This window comes from Petaurus breviceps, unplaced genomic scaffold, assembly GCF_028583685.1.
Source record: "Petaurus breviceps papuanus isolate PSGF00001 unplaced genomic scaffold, PetGlider_PUasm1.0 90752, whole genome shotgun sequence".
Lineage (NCBI taxonomy): Eukaryota > Metazoa > Chordata > Mammalia > Diprotodontia > Petauridae > Petaurus > Petaurus breviceps.
In genome coordinates, this window is record NW_027187336.1 from 7,723,730 (window position 1) to 7,742,180 (window position 18,451).

The window sequence follows — 18,451 nt, forward strand, 5'->3', positions numbered from 1 at the left end:
ATTACAAATGTAAACAGCACTTTCATTTATATGGCACTAAAAATATGTTGCTTTTTTATAATTATTTGTATTTGATCTGAGTGAAGAGCAAGGACAACAAATATTTTCTGAAAAAGTAAAAATTCCAACTGCCCAATTTGTCAATGATAATTTGGATTTTAATATCTTTAATGTTTGCTTATATCATTCCGTACTAAGAAATTTCTATTGTTAGTAACTATGTTCGAACCCTACTTTAAAATCATTTAAAGTAGTTTATTTTGAATCATTTTAGTAGTGGTTCATCTGTGGTAGTTTAAATTCAAGAGAATGAATATTCACCAGTTTTTTTATACAATTTTTGCCTTTGTTAAGTTATAAAACATTAGCCAGGTAACAAGCCTTTCATCCCTTAGGAAATAAAACAGTTAATATCCTTGTGCCAGATGCAGGGACATAGTTTGACAATAATAATTTTTGGAAGTGAAATAAATTGCAGTGACTAACCCTGATTCTCTTATATATGTGTTCAGGTTTTGTAGGTCTCTTTAATCTGCTGCTGTTATGGCCGGGCTTCTTTTTACTTCATTATACTGGATTTGAGGCCTTTGAGTTTCCTAATAAATTAGTGTTGATGTGCATTGTCATTAATGGCCTAATTGGAACAGTTCTCTCAGAGTTGCTGTGGTTATGGTATGTACTATTCATTCATTCATTCATTCATTTATTTATTTATTTATTTATTTTTTAAGCAATCGGGGTTAAGTAACTTGCTCAAGGTTACACAGCCAGTTATTTCTGGGTGTGGTGCTAAGTATCAGAGCCCGGATTCGATCCCCAGGTCATCCCGACACTGGAGCCAGTGCTCTTACTCGCTGTGCTACCTGGCCGCCCCTGTACTATTTATTTTATATGGATATTATTATTATTATTATTATTATTTAAGGATACCAACTACAAGTATTTCTCACCTAACTCCTTTCATTGAGGTCTTGAAAACTTTTATGCTTCCAGGAAGCAGTATAGTACTTTAAGAACAAAGTTCAAATGATAGATAACTTGGAGGGAAGAGTTTTGAAGGAACAGTAGCATTGCTTGGATAGTTCTGGGAATCAAAAGTGGGATAGTAAAGGCTGGAAAAGGTTCCAGGACGGAATAGAATGGAGTCAGGAAGCGCCCCTCCCTCTCCCCCCCCCCCCCCGCTTTTTTTTTTTTTTTTTTTTTTTTGGTACTTCTTGAAAATCCTCTTCCCTTGGGTTTTAAAAAATATTAACTGATTTTTATATTAAACCCTGGGTTGACAGAAGCTTTAGTTGAAGCAATGGGATCTCTGCTAATCAGGCAGAGTATTAGAACAGAATAAACTGAGTTTGAATAGTCAGAAGCATCTGAAATGTTGATGAAGGACAGAGGAAAAGGGTGCAGGATGGAGAACAGCTTGGAAAATCTTTTGTAAGGGGCTGAATACTGATAAAATTCCAGGAATTATCAAAGCATGGCTTTCAGTATAGCTGAGTTGGAATGAGGATCACTAGAGGATAGTGGAACTGGGTCAAGAGGGTTAAGGAGGAACTGAGTTAAAAGGGTTCTTAGTCCAAATCTTTCCTCTACCCCCTTTTTAAAAAATTCAAATGAGGAAAAGAAGAAAATGATTTAATCTTACTTTATAATTTCATAGTATTAGAGCTTTAGAAAAGCTTATAGTTAATTTTAAATATATAAATTATTTCTTAATGGAATATAACATTTTTTTATTTTAGCTTGTCATAATGTTCTATAGTTGTCTTAAATTGTTTTTTACTATTTTCCATTTTTTTACAGTAAGAATTTTATATGGGTTTGTCATTTCAAGTTTACCATTAAGAAGGATTGTTTTAACAATATAAGATTGTTTAAAATAAAATATTATATGTGAATGTCACAATTTTAGCTTGCCACCACTGATTTCCCTCCCTCAGTATATAAAATTTAGAATTAGCATCTACTTTTTAATGATTTGCTTTAGTTGTGGCTTTTAAATACAAGAATGTGTATTTTAATCTATTTTAGGGGCTGTTTTCTTACCTCATCCCTGATTGGCACACTTGCACTAAGCCTTACGATACCTCTGACCATAATAGCTGATATGTGTTTGCAAAAGGTAAGTTATCTTTTATTGATTAAAGATAATGATATATTATTAAAATTATTTCAGAAACATAACCAAAAATGCCATCAAATCTGATTTGCAAAAATTTTGAATTCTTCGTTTTCAGACAACATAGTAATAATGGTAAGTAGCAATATGCTCGTTATAGGTGAAATCTATTAAAAATGAAAATTAACTTTATGTATTAACTTTTTCATATTTGTTTTGTGAAGTTCTAGTTTGTTTTTTAGCCTTACAAGGACAGAAGAGCTATATTTTATCCTTACTTTCTTTCCTTGGTATTATATTCTCTAGACTGAGAATGAGAAGAATATCAGGCTAACTATATATATAATGTTAGCATCAAAGTTCACTGAAACAAGGGTATTGTGTAGAAAAAAAAAATCTCTTCTACTTTGTTTTTCTCTTACCCCTATCCCCAATACGGATTTGAGTATTATAATTGTTTTTCAGTGACTGACTTTTCCCCTGTTCTATTCTGGGTCACCCTCCAAAATTTATCACTTACTTACTGGCCAGTTTTGGTGGCTCAGTGAATGGAGTGGCAGGCTTGGAAACCTGACTTCAAATCCACTTTCTAATACTGTGTGACACTGTGTGACGCTAGGCAAGTTACTTAGCCTCTTTTTACTTCAGTTCTGTATCTGTAAAATGGGAATAGTAATTATAGCACCTACTTTCTTTTTTTTTTTAATGCTTTATTAACTTCTGATTTACATCATTCGTTTCCGCCAGATTTTGAGTTACAAATTTTCTCCCCGTTTTTCCCCCACCCATCCCCCCAAAACAGCAGTCCCACAGGATATCCCCACCTCCAATCTGCTCTCTCCCATATTTTCTCCCATACCCGTTTCAACTTTTCCAGTGGATCTCTATGCCTCAGTGCCTGTATATCTTTTTTTTCTTAATAACATGTAAGATGGTATTAATAATAGTATATATATACACACACACACACACATATATTTGAATATTTGATTTTAAAACTTTCAATTCCAGATTCATTCCCTTCCCCCCCTTCCCCCCCCCCCCCCCACTGGGAGATGAGCAGTTCAGTATAGGTTGAACATGTGTGGCTAATGCAAAATAATAACATAGTAGATGTATTGTAAAAGACTGACTATATTTCCCTCCCTCCTATCCCACCTCCCACTTGTTCTATTCTCTACTTTGATCCTGTCCCTTTTCAAAAGTGGGTGCTTCCAACTTCCCTCCCCCCCAGCCTGCCCTCCCTTCCATCATCCCCCCTCACATCTCCTTCCCCCCCTATTCTCCTGGAGGGTGAGATCCCCTATTTAGTGTGTATTTCCCTCCCTCCTCAAGCCAGATTCAATAGGAATAAGGTTGACCCATTCCCCCCCACCCACCTATTCTTCCTCTCCATTGCAACCATTTTCCCTTGCCTCTTCTGTATGAGATAGTTGCCCCAATCTGTCTCTCCCCATCTCCTCTCATTATATTCCTCTGACCTCTTAATTTCACCTTTTAAGTATCATCCCTTCCTGTTAAATTGGTCCCGTGCCCTCTATCTATGTATACCTGTAAATGTATATACACACATTCACATATGTATTCATATGCCTGCATACCCTCATATAGACATATATATATATATACATATATATATTTCTAATCCCTTCAACTACTGCGAAAAGTTTCATAAGTTACAATTATTGTTTTTCCATGTAGGAATGTTAATAGTTCAACTTTGGCCAGGTCTCAGCAAGCAAGAGCACCGGCCCCAGTGCCGGGACGACCTGGATCAAATCCGGGCCCAGACACTCAGCACCACACCCAGAAACAACAACCGGCCATGTAACCCCGAGCAAGCCACTCAACCCCAATTGCTTTAAAAAAAAAATAGTTCTTTTTTTTTTTGAAAAAGTATGATTTCTTTTCCCTGTTTACCTTCTCATGCTTCTCTTGCTTCTTGTATCTGAATGTCAAATTTTCTATTCAACTCTGGTTTTTTCAGCAAGAATGCTTGAAAGCCCTCTATTCCACTGAATGACCATATTTTCCCCTGAAACATGATACTCAGTTTTGCTGGGTAGGTGACTCTTGGTTTTAATCCCAGCTCCCTTAACCTCTGGAATATCACATTCCAGGCCCTTCGATCCCTCAGTGTAGAAGCTGCCAGATCCTGGGTTATCCTGATTGTGTTTCCACAATATTCAAATTGTTTCTTCCTGGCTGCTTGTAATATTCTCTCCTTAATCTGGGAATTCTGGAGCCTGGCTATAATATTCCTAGGAGTTTTCTTTTTGGGATCTTTTTCAGGAGGTGATCAGTGGATTCTTTCAACCTCTATTTTGCCCTCTGGTTCTAAAACATCAGGGCAGTTTTCTTTGAGAACTTCTTGGAGGATGCTTTCCAGGCTCTTACTTTGGTCATGGCTCTCAGGCAGTCCAATAATTTTTAAATTATCTCTCCTGGATCTATTTTCCAGGTCAGTGGTTTTTTCCCATGAGATATTTCACATTGCCTTCTATTCTTTCATTTGTTTGAATCTGTTTAACAGCATCTTGATTTCTCATAAAGTCATTAGCTTCCATTTGCTCCAATCTAATTCTGAAGCAATGATTCTCATCAGTGAGCTTTTGAGATTCTTTTTCCATCTGGCAAATTCGACTTTTTAAGGCATTCTTCTCCTCATTGCCTTTTTGAGCCTCCTTTGCCATTTGAGCCAGTCTGTTTTTTAAGGTATTATTTTCTTCAGTCAGGCTGTTGATTCTCATTTCATAATTTTCTTGCATTGTTCTCATTTCTCTTCCCAGTTTTTCCTCCACTTCTCTTATCTGCTTCTTAAGGTCCTCTGTGGCCTGTAACCAGCTTGTATTTTCCTTTGAAGCTTTTGGTGCAGGAGTTCTGACTTCACTGTTTTCCTCCTGTTCCATGCCTTGCTCCTTCTTATCCCCAAAATAGGAGTGTAATGTTGGAATCTTCTGTCTGCTTTGTTTCCTTTTCCTGCTCATTTTGCCACTCGATTTGACTTTTGGACTTTTTGCCACAGTAGGACTCTGCCCCCAGACAGCGTTTTTGTCCCAAACGCTGGGGTTTTCTCAGCTGCCGGAGGTATTAGATGGGTGCCCTCTCTGAGGTCTCCACACGCTCTGGCAAGCTGGACACACACCCAAGGACCTCCACCCTAGACTGCAATCCAGATCCAGGCAGGTTAAAGCAAGAGTGATTACCCCTCAGACTGGTGCTTGGTCCCCCTACACTCTGCAGGCCAGGAGCTGAAGCCGCCACGTGGCGCTGGCAGGCCCCGGGGGTAAAAGCCATGCACTCCCACTTACTGGGTCCCAAAGTTCAGACTGCACTGGCCTCTCACCTTGTTCTTCGCATCTATGTATTGATAAATCTGGAAACGGCTACAGCTGCTGCTGATCTGGAATCCCTCTGGCTGGCAGCTGGTCAGGCCCGCCCTGGGGCTAAAACGAGCGTTGCGCTGGCCGATTCCTGCCGGCCTGCCGGGCTGTTCTCAGCAGGAGGTTAGCTTCTCTGTGTCATTTTGTGGGTTCTGCAGCTCCAAAGTTTGTTTAGAATCCCCTTTTTACATGGATTGGGGAGGGTGGAAGCCGGAGCCGCGGGAGGGTCGTGCATCTACTCCGCCATCTTGGCTCCGCCCCCTTAGCACCTACTTTCTAAAGTTGTTGTTAGGATCAAAGAAATTCTACTCTTAATTCCCCTACAATAATAACCACAGCATCAGTACTACAATAACTCACTTAAAATTTTTTTCAAAGCATTCAAAAATTAAAGTATTTTCTTAATCCACTCCCCACCCTACCCCATCCTGACCTTGCTAGTACCTAGTAGGTAGGTTATACCTGTTTGAAAAAATGTCTAAATTCATATAAAGTGTGTCAGAACTAAGCTTAGAATCCAGGTTTTCTGAAGTTCTAAACTCTTTTTTTAAAAAAAAAATTAAAGTGTGCCTTCTTTCCCTTCTACTTTTCCTCCAAAACAAAACCTATTATAAATGTACAGTCAAAATAGATTCCCTCATTAGCCATATAAAAAAAAAGTCTCATTTTATATCATGAGTCCATCACTGTCTTTATCAGGAGATGGGGTACCTCTTTTTCAGGAGATGGGGTACCTTTCATTGTGAGGTTTCTGGAATTATAGTCTGTCGTTGCAATGATCAGAGTTCCTAAGTCTTTCAGAGTCATTTGTCTTTACAATATTGTTGTGGTATAAATTACTGTATCAGTTTATTAAAATTTTCCCTTGTTCCTCAGAAACTGTTGCTTCTACCATTTCTTCTTAGCATAGTAGTATTCCATCATGTTTATATATTATAGCTTGTTCAGCATTTCCCTAATTGATAAGTATCCCATTAATTTCCAGTTCTGTACTGCAAAAAGATCTGATACACACACACACACACACATACACACACACCCTTTTTTTTTCCCTCTTTGATCTCAGGGATATAGATCTATTAATGGTTTCTCTACATCAAAAAGAGTATGCACAGTATAATAACTTTTCGGGCATAGTTTCAAATTACTTTTCAGAATGGTGGACATTTTACATTTCTATCAGTAGTACTTTAATGTACCTATTTACCCTTCCAGAATTTATGATTTTCCTTTTTTGTCAACTTTGCCAATCTTGATGAGTGTGAGAATTTTTCTAATAATGATTTATATCATCTTTTTTTCATATTGCTATTTATAACTTGGGTTTCTTCCTCTGAAAAGTGCCTATTCGTATCCTTTGATTATTAATTAATTAATTGCTGTTCTTATAAATTGGAGTCAGTGATATCTTAGAAATTAGAACTTTATCAAAAAAAATTTTCTGCAAAGACTTTTTTTCCCACTTACCTGCTTTTCGTATAATTTTGGCCACATTGGTTTTGTTTGTTGTGCTAAAACTTAAATTTTATCTAGTTAAAATTGTCTGTTTTACCTTCTGCGAACCTCTATCATGTTTGGTCAAGGACTCTTCCTCTATCCATAAATCTGATGAAAATTTTCTTCCTTACACTTCTAATTTGTTTATGATGTCATGCTTTTAAGTCTCAGTTATTAAGCTGTTTGTCACAGATTAAACTCTTTTTAATATAGCATTTAAGTTCCATGAACAGAATATTAAGATTTAGAAATATTAATGTTTTCTCCCTTTGAGTACTTGGACTTATTCATCTGTAAAATGGATAAGCAAAGCATTTTGTGAACCTTGCCTCCATAGAAAAATATTAGTTGTCATAACCATAATATATGCCTAAACAACTAGAAAATGTATAAAGTCAGAATCAAGGGATTTTAACTTAAGTTTTCTACTGAGTTTGCTTTAAAATATTCCTAGTAAGAGGAATGCTGATTTATCACTGGCTATTTTTTATGACTTAAAATGTTTTAAAATGGAATATTCTAAACTTTCCAGCAGAGGGAGCCTTACCTATGAATAGAAACCTTTCATCCTTAATTGTTTGCAATCTCAAAGAGCAAGCAGAGTTTTTTTTCTTTATTTCATAGTCAAAATCTTTCTTTTCATAATAATTAAGCTTCAGTGTGCTGTATAACATTTAAAATCTTACTGGACAACTATGGAAATTAGACCTCTTCTTGCCCTTGCTCTTCCCATATGTAAGTTAGGTAATGGTGTTTGCATCAAAACCATGTCTTAAATTTGGATGAAAAAAGTGGGTTTGATGTAAATTTCTTGTTACATCTTTTACTGCTTAGATGGCTAATAGCATCTTAATGTTTTAGCTATTTAGCTTTTGTATTTCCTTTTTTAATTCTATTTTAATTGAAATATTTTCCATGAGATACTTAATCTAAGCTACTTCGAGTCAGAATTAGAACTAATGGCATATCATAGCTGCTTTATGAAAAGAAGAGTTAAGCTTTTAAGAAAAGTTTTCTTTTCTTTCTTTTTCATTAAAAATTGTTATACCTTAGTAATTTAATTTTGATAGCTAATATTAAGATAAACAACTTTTAGCCAAAAGATGGTTCTTGGAGTTAGCCTGAGAACAAGGGAGAACAACAGTCAAGAAAAACCAGTGAGAGAGAAATGATAGGCACTAGGGAATCAATGTGTAGTGTGTGTGGATCAAAGGTTACAGGAAGCTATAGGAAAAGTATTACTGTTCTCTTGGTTATAGTACAAGAAAAGTATGCATTGACACTGCTGCTGACTTCTCCCTTCTTTCGGTCAGTTGGTACAGCTATCAGTTTTTAGAAGATAATGGTTATATGAAGAAGTCTCAAATTACCCAGATTTTTAATGTTAAAAGTAATAAAATTAGGTCCTTTATATTTTCTTCTTGGTATTAAATTTATACATGCCAGTTTCCATAAATGAAAACTTAAATTTAAGAAAAAAGTAATTGTTCCAGTAATAAATGAGTTTTCTTAATTTCTTTTTCCAGGTGCAATTTTCCTGGTTATTTTTTGCAGGTGCTATCCCTGTATTTTTTTCATTTTTCATTGTAACTCTCCTATGCCATTATAATAACTGGGATCCAGTGATGGTGGGAGTCAGAAGAATTTTTGCTTTTATCTGTAGAAAACATCGAATTCAGAGGTAAGTTTGTTTTTTTTTAACCATAACATTGGTTCTCTTCCAATGTGATGGCCATACAAGCTTAGCTAAGCTTTTAGAGCTTTTGTGAAGAATAAAGATTGTGCTTAATATGAATAATCTGCTGGATAAACTAATAATAGTAAATTAATTCCTTTATTAGTTAGGCATGTTTACTTTTGGTGTCTAATAAACTCTTAGCTTAATAAATTTTTATTTGATTACTAGAGAGAAAAAAACAACTTTGTTGTAGTTAATTTAGACGCAGAAACTTTACTAAATAGGATAGAACTCTTTTTATATAACTTTTTAGTTATTTGGCATAACTATTTGCTTTTTTTTTTTTAAGAATCCCAGAAGATAGTGAACAATGTGAGAGTCTCATTCCTTTGCACAGTGTTTCTCAGGAGGATGGAGCTATCTGCTGTTCATAAATAATAGGTAAGCCTTTAAACACATTTGGAAAAAATAAGTTGACTGTATTCATTATGTGGGAGCTGACATTAATAGCGTTTAAGTGTTGTAGTTTCCCAATACAGAATAGATTTCCCATTCATTTATTTCTGGTAGAATTAATCTGATCTACTTTTTTGTGACTAGCACAATAATGAGACTGACAACATCTATCTTGGACTAGTTGTCTGTTTTCCTTTTATTAATATGCCATTTTAAAATTAAATGTATTTTTCTCTGCTGTGATTTTTCTTTTGCCAACCCCATTCGCAGTATATCACACATAATTCCTACCTATCTGAGCAAACCTGTGGATTTTGATGATTTTATCATCAAAACTAAATGGGGCAGAGAAGGCTGAGAACAGCATAATCTTGGAGGATAAAGTAGAACACATGGGAAAAGAGACTGGTTGCATGGTTGCAGAGATAAGACAGGATGAACACCTTTGTTCATTTTGATAGACTGGTATTTCTGCTTTTGGAATTCTTCTCAGGACTCATCTGCAGTACTTTTCAGTAGTCCAGTGTAAGAATTACTAGTGAAATATAAGCAATCTTTAGTTTCAACATTAGAATTTTTTCTGAAGAATATTTTTACAACATAAAAGGATAAGTATTATGAAAATTATAATCTAATGATGATGTCTTTATTTATTTTTAGCTTGATGATGAAGCATTATACAGCGAAGAGACAATCTCCAACAAAGTTATATAGAAAAAAATATTTCAGTGCCTACTCCAAATTTAAAATAATAGTTTCAGTTCTTTGAAACTCTAAAATACATATTTTCTCCTCATTATTGTTTTGTTGAGTTTTATAATGAACTATTTTGCTACAAACATATCACTTTAAGTATAGGATATTCCAATCCATCTAAAGAACCAACTTGCCTTACAGATCTCATGGGGTTCAGTTGGTGAAATTATCAAGGAAGAAAATGCTGATGTTAAAAGAGACTTTGTTTTCACATTTTTGTTAAATGCTGGACTATGGAGCTATGTGTAAGAAATCTTTAATGTCCATAGATCGGTGTTTGTTTTAGGGGAGATGCAAAAGGCTAAGGTGCCTTGTAGGTACGTATTATATTTTTGTGTTGTGTAAACTGTTGAATATAAACACCACAGAAATATAGTTTAATTTATGAAATAATACATTTTTGCAAATCTGAGATTAAAAAAAAATCTTTGGAACAGGATCTTTTGTTCTCTTACACTACATATACTATGATATCTTTGTAAAATTTTTCTGTAGCATTATGTGCCTTGTGTGTTATAAATTTGACGACCCAGAGCAAGTTTTTAAAGGGGAAATAGTATTATAAGAGGGAGGATTAAATACTTCTCAAGGTTATTAATATTTAAAATTGACTTCCTAAAGCTGTGCTTGCTATAAAGTTTGGAAGAAATGGTCATTTTTCAATGAAGAAATTTTCATAATGGAATAATTTAGATTGACGTGATATGGCCCATTATTAAAATAAAATACTGTTTAAACTTACATTTATGTATGTGTATTACAAATGAGTCAAGCAATTACTGGTTTTTCCACAAGCTTAAATGTGTCCATTTATTGTAGAACTATAAACCACCTCCTTAGATTTGTATTTCTAAACAAGCTTTTAAATAATTAAACTAAAGTGAGAGAGACCAAAAAGGGATTCTGTCATTTGAGGGTTTTGTTTGTTTGTGTACTTTAATAAAAAGCCCTCTAAGATAAAATTGTATATAAAACATTTAGCTCTTAATGTGACTTTAGATTCTTGAATGTGTCTACTGTGCAACTACTTCTGACTCTAACCACTATAGATGGTAGTGAATGAATGAGTCTTCTGATTTTTTCCATGCTTATGACTAATGAATAACCCCTTCCCATTTCAAGCTTTTAAATAGGATAATTTAGTTTTCATGAAAAGTGCTTAACTAGATTGACATTTTAAAATTCACTTTGTAGTAATGTTACTTACACCGCTTCATTTAAGTTCTAAAACTCTTTGTAGCAGTATAAGAGTAAGAGAAAGCTCAGCCCTCTGGTTCTAAACATTCTTGTTATATTGTTATTGAAAGTATTTTTACATCATAAAAGTCAGGTTATTTGTTCTTTAATGTAGCATCATGGATAAATATTTATCCACTTTCTCAGGACTAGTGAAAGTTCTTGGCAGCCCAAATTAAATTGATTTTGGTCTTTTTATTATCTTTTTAAATTGTGTATCTGGGGGAAATGAAAGGTCTTTTGCTTTTTTAAAGTACTTAACTTTAGGATCATCGGGGGCTAATTTGGGTTTAGGATTATTTAGCACACACTTCTCATCTATCTTGCTGCCTACCTTATTATTTCAGAAATACCTTTGCCAAAGCCAGGTAGGGCTAGGAAGAAGAGGTATAATTAACAATTTAAAAAATTGGTCTTCTGAATCTGGTAAATGTATTGGTGAAGGAGGCAGAAAATAAAATAAATGAAGTTTGGTGATATTTCCTTATTTTGGGTTGTTGCTTATGCTTATCAACTAATCAGACTGATTTTGTAACTATAGTTTGGCAGTGGAGATATATTCTCATAGATGTATGAAGACATTTAAAATGTCTGCTTAGTTCTGAGAAAGAGAGACAGAGATACACTAAATTCTCCAACTGCCTTGCTTCTTTCTAAAGAGGAAAAGTCCTTCAAAGGATACACTCTTATAGATGAGGGGTTCTTTCGTAGACTCTTAAGGTAGTTTGAAGAAACCCATGGACTTTTTCTCAGAAAAATGTTTTTAAATGCAGAATGTAAAATACATAGGATTACAAAGGAAACCAGCTATTTAAAAATAACTCTCAGAATTGTTTTTTTAAAGTTTACAGACCCCAGGTTAAGAAGCTTTGATCTAGATGAACAGGTTATTAGCATTTTATTAGCATTAACAGGTTATTAGCATTTGCCTCCCTCACTCAGTTTCTCTCCTTTGTCGTTGAATTGTTTTTCATTAGTGTAGCAGTTTACTTTTGTAAAATTGGAGAGGGGAGATATGTGGAAAGACTTTATCTTTTCCCTTAAGTGTCTAACCAACAAAGAAATTGTGTGTGTGTGTGAGTGTGAGAAATTTTATTTCCATTTTTGCACAGGAGAAAGATAGAGATCTACCTATGGAAATTATAGTAGCCATGTCTCATGTTCATGACAAATGTCAGCTTGGGAGTTGGTGACAATTAAATGACTAGACACACTTATCCTCTTTAGTTGCACAGGTTGCCTCTAATAATTTTTGCTGAACCATGTTTAGCCTAATAGCACAGAGATAGAAGTTTTGTTTTCTTTTCCTCTTTCTATATATAATTTAAATGTCATTATCATATTATACTTTAAAAATCTGACCTCGATCCAAAAAAGCTTGACAGTTGTTTGGAATGAAGGAAGACTTTTTGTTTCAAATGAGCATTCAAATTTGAAGGAACTGCAGTGAGGCTTTTTAAAAGAATCTAATATGTGTGCCTTTTAAAGCTAGGAAAAACCATTAGTATATATTGGCAACCAACTACATATACTTGTTCTTTTAAATAATGTTTGATATGTTATTGAGATGTTGGCTTCTCTCAAGATGGCTTAATTAATTCTTTACATTAAGCTGGTTTTTTCCTCCCTGGCTGCTAAAAGCATAAGATGGTATATGCAGAAGCGAACTTATTAGAAAGGTTAAATAAGTACTGTCTCAGGTATATTGCTTTATTTTAGGAAGAATGCCAAATTATGAATAGCCAAAATTATGTCAGTTTTGGATTGCAAGGCATGCCTACTGTCTGCAGGCCAGGTTTTGTTTTGTTCCCCCACTACTCCTGCCCCCATAAAACAAGCCATTAAGTCTGTAGTACTAAACTGTATTGTTCTGGTTAGCTTAACAGTGTCTGACACATAGTAGGCTCTTAATAAGAGTTTATTGACTTTAAATGAAATGTTTTGAGGAAGGAGGCATTAATTAGGAAATGCTTATTTTTTCAGAGTGATAAAGGGACAGTATAAGAGGAAGGATTAAGTACATCTCAAAGTTACACTGATATGTAATCTTGAAGTAAATGAAACATGAAATTTATTTAGTTAATTCTTTTAGTCTTCCATTTCTTTCTATGTGTAAAGGAAAGATGAGCAAAAGAATATATTATAGGTAATGCATAGGAATTTGATGCAGTGAAATAAGAAGTGAATGGTGTGTGTGGTATCTGAAATTTTAGCAAATTATTAGTGAACCAAAATTTTTAAATAACATACCCATATTACAGAATTCACTATTAAAATTCTCTTTTTGACATGTTTCACTAACACTTTAAAGTAAAATGTGACAAAAACTTTCTTACATCAAAATGAGATTTTTAGACCCTTGATTTCTTTCAGAAGAAGTCTGTGCTCTGTTTGGATATGTATGTAAATGATGCATAGGACATTTGCCTTTTATAAGAAATGGTTCCCAGGAATCATCAATATACAGCAGTTGTGTGTGTGTGTGTGTGTATTTTGTGTGTATATGTGTGTATATATATGTAAGTATCCATTAAGATGAGCTTCTTGAGCAGGGGCTTTTTTTCCCCTTTGTATCCCCAGTGCTTAGCACAGTGCCCTAGCACATAGTAGGTATTAAATTTAAATGCTTGCTGGCTAAATGATCTGTCTTACCAAAGGTCATAGTAACTAAAATAAGAGGCCATGTAGTGTAGTGTTAGAAAGTTGACCTCAAGCATCAGGAAGATCTGAGTTCAGGCTCTGCTTTTGACCCTCATGTGTGATTCTAAACAAGTTCACTTAGTACTCCAGGCAAGTCTATAAGAGTGTAAGTTATAGAGAAGATGCTGATCTACATTGATAAAGGAAATTACTCACCAGAGCTCCTTACACTAATGAAATCATAGGTCCAATAAAAATAAACTCTAAAATACAAACCACATTTGAAAATGTCTAATTATAGTAATGGAAGGTTATTTTTGCTGTTGAATATTAATTCACAACATTGGAAAACTTTGTTTTAATTATTTTTGTTAGAATTCCTTGTTTCAATTCTGACATTTTGATAAAAATAATAAGACACTCACCTGCATCTTAAAAAAAAACCCAATTATTTATTTTGAATAATAGTGAATTATTTGTATAGGACTTTATAGTTTGCAAAGTGCATCCCCATAAATTATCTCATTTGATCACTAAGATACTGTGAGGTGGGGTGGGCAGGACAGATAATTCATATTTCACAAATGAGGTTCAGGGACTTTCTCCAAGACTACTGGATTAGAAACCAATTGCTGTTTAACAGCAGCCATAAAAAAAGTAGAATCTGGTAGTTTCAATTAATTTGTCAAAACATAAGTGGCATAAATAGAGAAAAATTTTCATTTGAACACACTTAGTAGTTCAGTTGTCTGATTTGCTACTTAGAAAAATTCTTTGAAATTTGTTTGTGAGATGGTAGCTCTGAAACAAAAAAGACCTGAATCTGTGATGGTATAGGCATGGATTTATTTTGGGCACTATTCAATTCAATTCAATTCCTAAGCATTTATTAAACATAAATACAAAGAAACTTTGTCATGAGAGGTCTGTGAATTCACAGAAAATTTGAATCTAATAAAGTGTATGTGTGTGTATGTATAGTATGAATGACTATATATGGGTATAGAGGACATGGATTGCTTTACTTGAAAATTTTTTACTTCATTTTAGAATTAATGCTTTAGATATGATTTCTTTTATAAAAGCAAAAGAACTACTTTAATACTTATTGTCCAAAATATCCTATTATGCTAACTAACCGTGCAGTATTTTCCTACATAATTTTCTGGTTGTTATTTTTAGCTCAAGTACCATTAAAATCAGCATTATGAAAGTATCCACTAATTTCAGTAACTTTTCTTCTTTTTACAAAAATAATTATCATACAGGTTGGAAAGTGCTGATAATAAATCTTTTTCTGTATGGTACAAATAAATTTAACACTTTACTTACCAGTATTTGTGTGTGTGTGTGTGTGTGTGTGTGTGTACACACACACATATAACTTCTACTTTTTTCCTACAGAAAAAAATCCAGTAGAAATAAGATGTTACAAGTGAGGAAATATATAACATAATAGCAAAAACATTTTTGAAGGCATCCTTACCCTAATTAAGTATAGAAAAATGGCATGATCATATTCAGACTTTGTGTTGTGTAAAACTGTCGTGTTTTGCCATATACACCCAAGTATACATGAGAGAGGCAATGTAGTGAGTGTTTTGGAATAGTAATCTGAAAGCTGAGTTCTAGTGCCAACTCTGCCACCAATTAGCTATGTAACTTGGTAAATTTATTTCACTCATTAGAATGTAAGTTCCTTGAGGGCAGGGACTGTCACTTTTGACTTTAAATCTCTAGCCCTTATCAGAGTACCTGGCATCTAGTAGTACTTAATAAATGCTTGTAGATTAGTTGACTAGTCTGGGCTTCAGTTTCCTAATCTATAAAATGAAAGAATTGGACTCAAAAGTCCATCGAGGCAGATCTAAGTTCACTGTAAGGAAAATTTCTGAATAGTTGAGTTAACCTCAAATGTAAAGGGTTATTAACACATGACATGTCTTGGAACAGAGGTTAACTTGTTAGGGTTATTGTAGAGAGGACTCCATTTCATTTACAGTTTGGACTAGCTGGTCTCTGAAGTTTCTTCCACATCTGGTTCTTAACTAGACTAAGTTATATTTCTGGGCTATTTTATGATTTTTGTGACTTTAATAGGTTAATGTTGTATCAGACCAAGCAGCTTGTTGCCTGCTGAAGGTTTTGTATGTGGAGAAATATTGGTGTCATAATGAATGTGTTTTATTTCAATCAGATATCAAAATTCTTACAAAGTTTTCAAGAGTCAGATGAAGTACAGTTTATGTGACAAGAGTTCAAATGTACACCTGATGTTGGAATATGTGACTATCTTATTTCAGTAGTCCTTCAGATAATTAGAAAATGAAGTACCTATATTTTGTTATTATTTGTTAAATTATGAATTCTTTACTGTATCAGTTTTTATCCTGGTGGCACAATAGTGTTAATACATTTTCATATGATATGTAATTGACTCCCTTTTTATTGGAAACTTTAAGACACAGATTGCTTAAAATGAGGTTCAAAGAAAATGAGATCAAGTATTTTGAGAACATGGCTTTTAACTTAATGGTCATAAGTTACTTTTGAAGCAATAACTGGGTATTATGAATTTTAAAACCTTAAAACTTGGGTTACTTAAAGGTCTTATGTTAAAATAATTGTGTATCCTTTAACTTTTAATTCCAATTTGTAAGAAAAGTAAAGTAATCATAAACATAACATAATTTCTTCCCTGGATGCCAACTTCTTTTCTATTGCATAGACTGGATTGATCTGAGGAGCTTAAAAGCTTTAAGGGTCTACTTGGCCATGGCTTGGATTTGTATGTGGAAACAAAATGAAGTATCTACTATCTTCTAGAAAGCTTGGAAAATTTTAGCTGTGAATAAAGTGTGTTTAAGAGTAGGAGAGGTGAGGCCTTGTTCATTGAGTATTGTTAAATACATCACTTCATTAGACTGCTTGAAATACTTAAAAAATCTTTAAAGAAAAGTAATAATTTGGAAAAAGTATTCAGAACATTAAGAATTTTGATGCCCTTTTTCTAGAATAAAGTAAATTATCTATGATGGCACAAAAATCTATTTCATGTACTGTAGTGTAACGGAAATAGTGAAATTAGTACATTCTGAAGCAAGTCTTCACAATCAATTGTGTAACAGAGCAAAATTACCCTATGTAAAAGAATAATTTTATTTAGGGTTGAAAGATTTCAAGGAATTTTCGAAACACTGTCATATTTATTTTTAGTGTAACTTTGTGCCATAGTCCTTTTTACTAGTGAATGTAAAATACTATTTGTTAAATGGTTTAGCATATATTGCATTTACAGATCTGTCTTGGGTCAGTATAGTGGTTGCCCTTGTAATCAAATTGTAGCATGTTTTAATATTTGATCTGATCTTTCTCCATTCAGTAATGAATGGACTTATGCAGATGAGTAATTTACATAAAAATCATTAGAAAGGTAATTAATAGACACAGTCAGGTACCTGTAGTGAAATATTGTTAAGCATAGATTAATCATTAGATGATTCTTTCTGGTGTGTTCTTATTTGGTGTAGGTGATTTAATACTGGTTTTTATTCAACACTTATTACAACTTTTGATTTTTGTTTTCCTTTTCCTCCCACAATTTTTAATGAAGTAAAAATGTTGAGAAACTGACATCTGAAATTAAATACAGATAGATTTAAATTAATTAAATACATTTTTAAATGCCTCATTTCTAGTTTTTAATGGCATAACTGAGTCAAGATAAAAAAAATGGATGTTTGAGTAGTTTGAAATACCACTTTGTAGCGTTTAATTGTTAAATTGAGAAAGATGGGCTCTGATACTGAAAATATTTTTAATATCCATGCCAAATCCCTGTGAAATAAATGTAAAGAAAAATGTGAGTCTTATTGTATAAAGTAATTGATGTAAAATGTATTTTATATTTGTTGTGTGTCCACAAAAGACATGAAAATGTAGGTCTATCCTCTAAGCTTTTTGTTTATAAAGATTCCTTTTATTGAAACACGTTTATAATTCTTAGCCTAATTTCAACAAACTTAGCAAAATGGGTGGATCGTGTAATACTATAGACATAGATTATCTAGCGTTAGCCAAACACTTGACAAAATTTTCATGCTGTTCTTAGGAAAAAAGATCAAAAGAGGGGGACTAGATGGAAATATAATTAGGTGAATTTAGAACTGAGTTCAGCTTCTAAGAAGGACACCTTAAGGGTATCTGTGTATCTGTGGTTTGCTCTAACATTTTTATTAGTGACTTGGATAAAGACACAGATATCATGCTTACCATATTTGTAGATGATGAAACAGGGATAGCTGGATTTTATTAATTTCATTTATTTTTCAATTAGCAAGCAAAAGAAAAACCCTTATAACATGAATAATCAAGCAAAACAAATGTCTACATTTGTCCATGTCTTGAAATGTATCTTGTCCTGTATCTTGAGTCCATCACATCTCCTGGGAGATAGGTAGAGGATAGATTATTATCTGTCCTCTGGAATCATAGTTGGTCATTGCATTGATCAAAGTTTTTATCTTTCCAAATTGTTAGTCTTTCCAGTGTTCATGTATAAATTTTTTTCCCCTAGTACTACTCACTTCACTCTACATCAGTCCATATAAGTCTTTCCAGGTTTCTCTGAACTTCTCTTTCATTCTTTCTTCTGGCATAATAGTATTCCATTATACTCATATAATGTAT

General features: G+C 33.7%; 1 protein-coding gene across 7 annotated transcripts in view; it reads left to right on the forward strand.

Annotated features, from left to right (window-relative positions):
• Positions 1 to 17,628, forward strand: part of SLC35F5 (solute carrier family 35 member F5) — a 52,776-nt gene extending 35,148 nt beyond the window's left edge. For all 7 annotated transcript variants that reach the window (XM_069067784.1, XM_069067780.1, XM_069067781.1 and 4 more), the window contains 5 exons: positions 513 to 672; positions 2,029 to 2,119; positions 8,523 to 8,677; positions 9,024 to 9,115; positions 9,791 to 17,628. In XM_069067784.1, coding sequence (XP_068923885.1) covers positions 513 to 672; positions 2,029 to 2,119; positions 8,523 to 8,677; positions 9,024 to 9,108 — 491 coding nt within the window. In that variant the 3' untranslated portion in view covers positions 9,109 to 9,115; positions 9,791 to 17,628. The remainder of the gene's footprint in view (positions 1 to 512; positions 673 to 2,028; positions 2,120 to 8,522; positions 8,678 to 9,023; positions 9,116 to 9,790) is intronic.
• The last annotated feature ends 823 nt before the right edge of the window (positions 17,629 to 18,451 follow it).